Genomic DNA, 1,133 nt, shown 5'->3' on the forward strand with positions numbered 1-1,133 from the left:
CGTTGCAGTTTGGTTCTCAGTTGCTTACCCCCAAAGGTATTGTAATAGATTGCTATACTAAGCACGTTGTTGGCAACCGCCACAGCTATTTTGTTAAGCTATGCTTAAGGCTTAACACCAACAGGCAAAATGGAAATACGTTGAACATCATGTCGTGTTCACATAGATCATGCATCTCCTAACTCTCTATTTATTCATTCTCAGCTAATAGACGACGTCAGACATTTACAGTCGTCATCCCTCATATATATTCAGGTCGTACCCTCATTTATTAGTTCTTCTCTCAGACTTATAATAAAAATAGTAATTGTTAGCTATTGACTCTTCACTGTTTTTCAACTATATAAGCACAAATATCACACATCAGCAACCGTATTTATTTTGGCGAAGCACTAACCTACTTCAAATATGATTTAGCAAATGATGATTCCAGACTGTTGGCTTTGGTTAATATATTCCCAGTCAATTATGAAAGAGGACATATATGGCCGTATAAAACGCCATCTGCCAAGCCTAAGCTTAAAATCGTAAGTGTAAAATCCATTGTGGCTTTATGCGGAAGAAGTGTAGGAACGAATGAAAGGGAGTATATCTTCTGGCATCATGATAGAAAATACGAATATATACGGCCTGGAGCGATGAATTTACTTTAATTATTATTGGTTTAATTTTATATTAATAAATAAAAAAAATTTTACCCCAGTCTTCTTTTTCTTTAAAATTTGAAATGTTCACTACTGCTACTTCTACATCTAAGCCTACTTTGGACAATATTGCCTTTATGATCCAACAGTTGAGCACTAGCGTTAACTATGGATTTAATGACATGCGCAGCAATTTTGAAGTGATGCTGCAAGAAAACAAGAGTTTGAAGGAAGAAGTAGTTCTTCTTAGGCAGCAAGTTACTGTGCTCGCAGAAGAAGTAGGTACACTGAAAGCCTCGTTGGATAGCATGCCAAGTGCTGAAGGCTCCATTGAGATTGCTGCTACCACTGGGCTTTTCGCAGCTAACTTGTTTCCTGGCCGCAACGTCCCCGATGTTGTATTCATACTTAGTGGATCAACTATTAACCACATATGAAACAATAACTGGCAATTATTCGACTTCAGCTTGTTACTTTGAAACAACTGTG

General features: G+C 37.3%; 1 protein-coding gene across 1 annotated transcript; it reads left to right on the forward strand.

Moving 5' to 3' along the window:
- Positions 1 to 727: 727 nt before the first annotated feature.
- RHIMIDRAFT_250940 (uncharacterized protein) lies at positions 728 to 1,081 on the forward strand (the record flags this gene model as incomplete). The annotated part of the gene is made up of 1 exon (XM_023610776.1): positions 728 to 1,081. The coding sequence occupies one exon, from the start codon at positions 728 to 730 to the stop codon at positions 1,079 to 1,081; it is 354 nt and encodes a 117-aa protein (XP_023467524.1).
- Positions 1,082 to 1,133: the final 52 nt, after the last annotated feature.

This window comes from Rhizopus microsporus, assembly GCF_002708625.1.
Source record: "Rhizopus microsporus ATCC 52813 unplaced genomic scaffold scaffold_6, whole genome shotgun sequence".
In the NCBI taxonomy this organism is placed as follows: Eukaryota; Fungi; Mucoromycota; class Mucoromycetes; order Mucorales; family Rhizopodaceae; genus Rhizopus; species Rhizopus microsporus.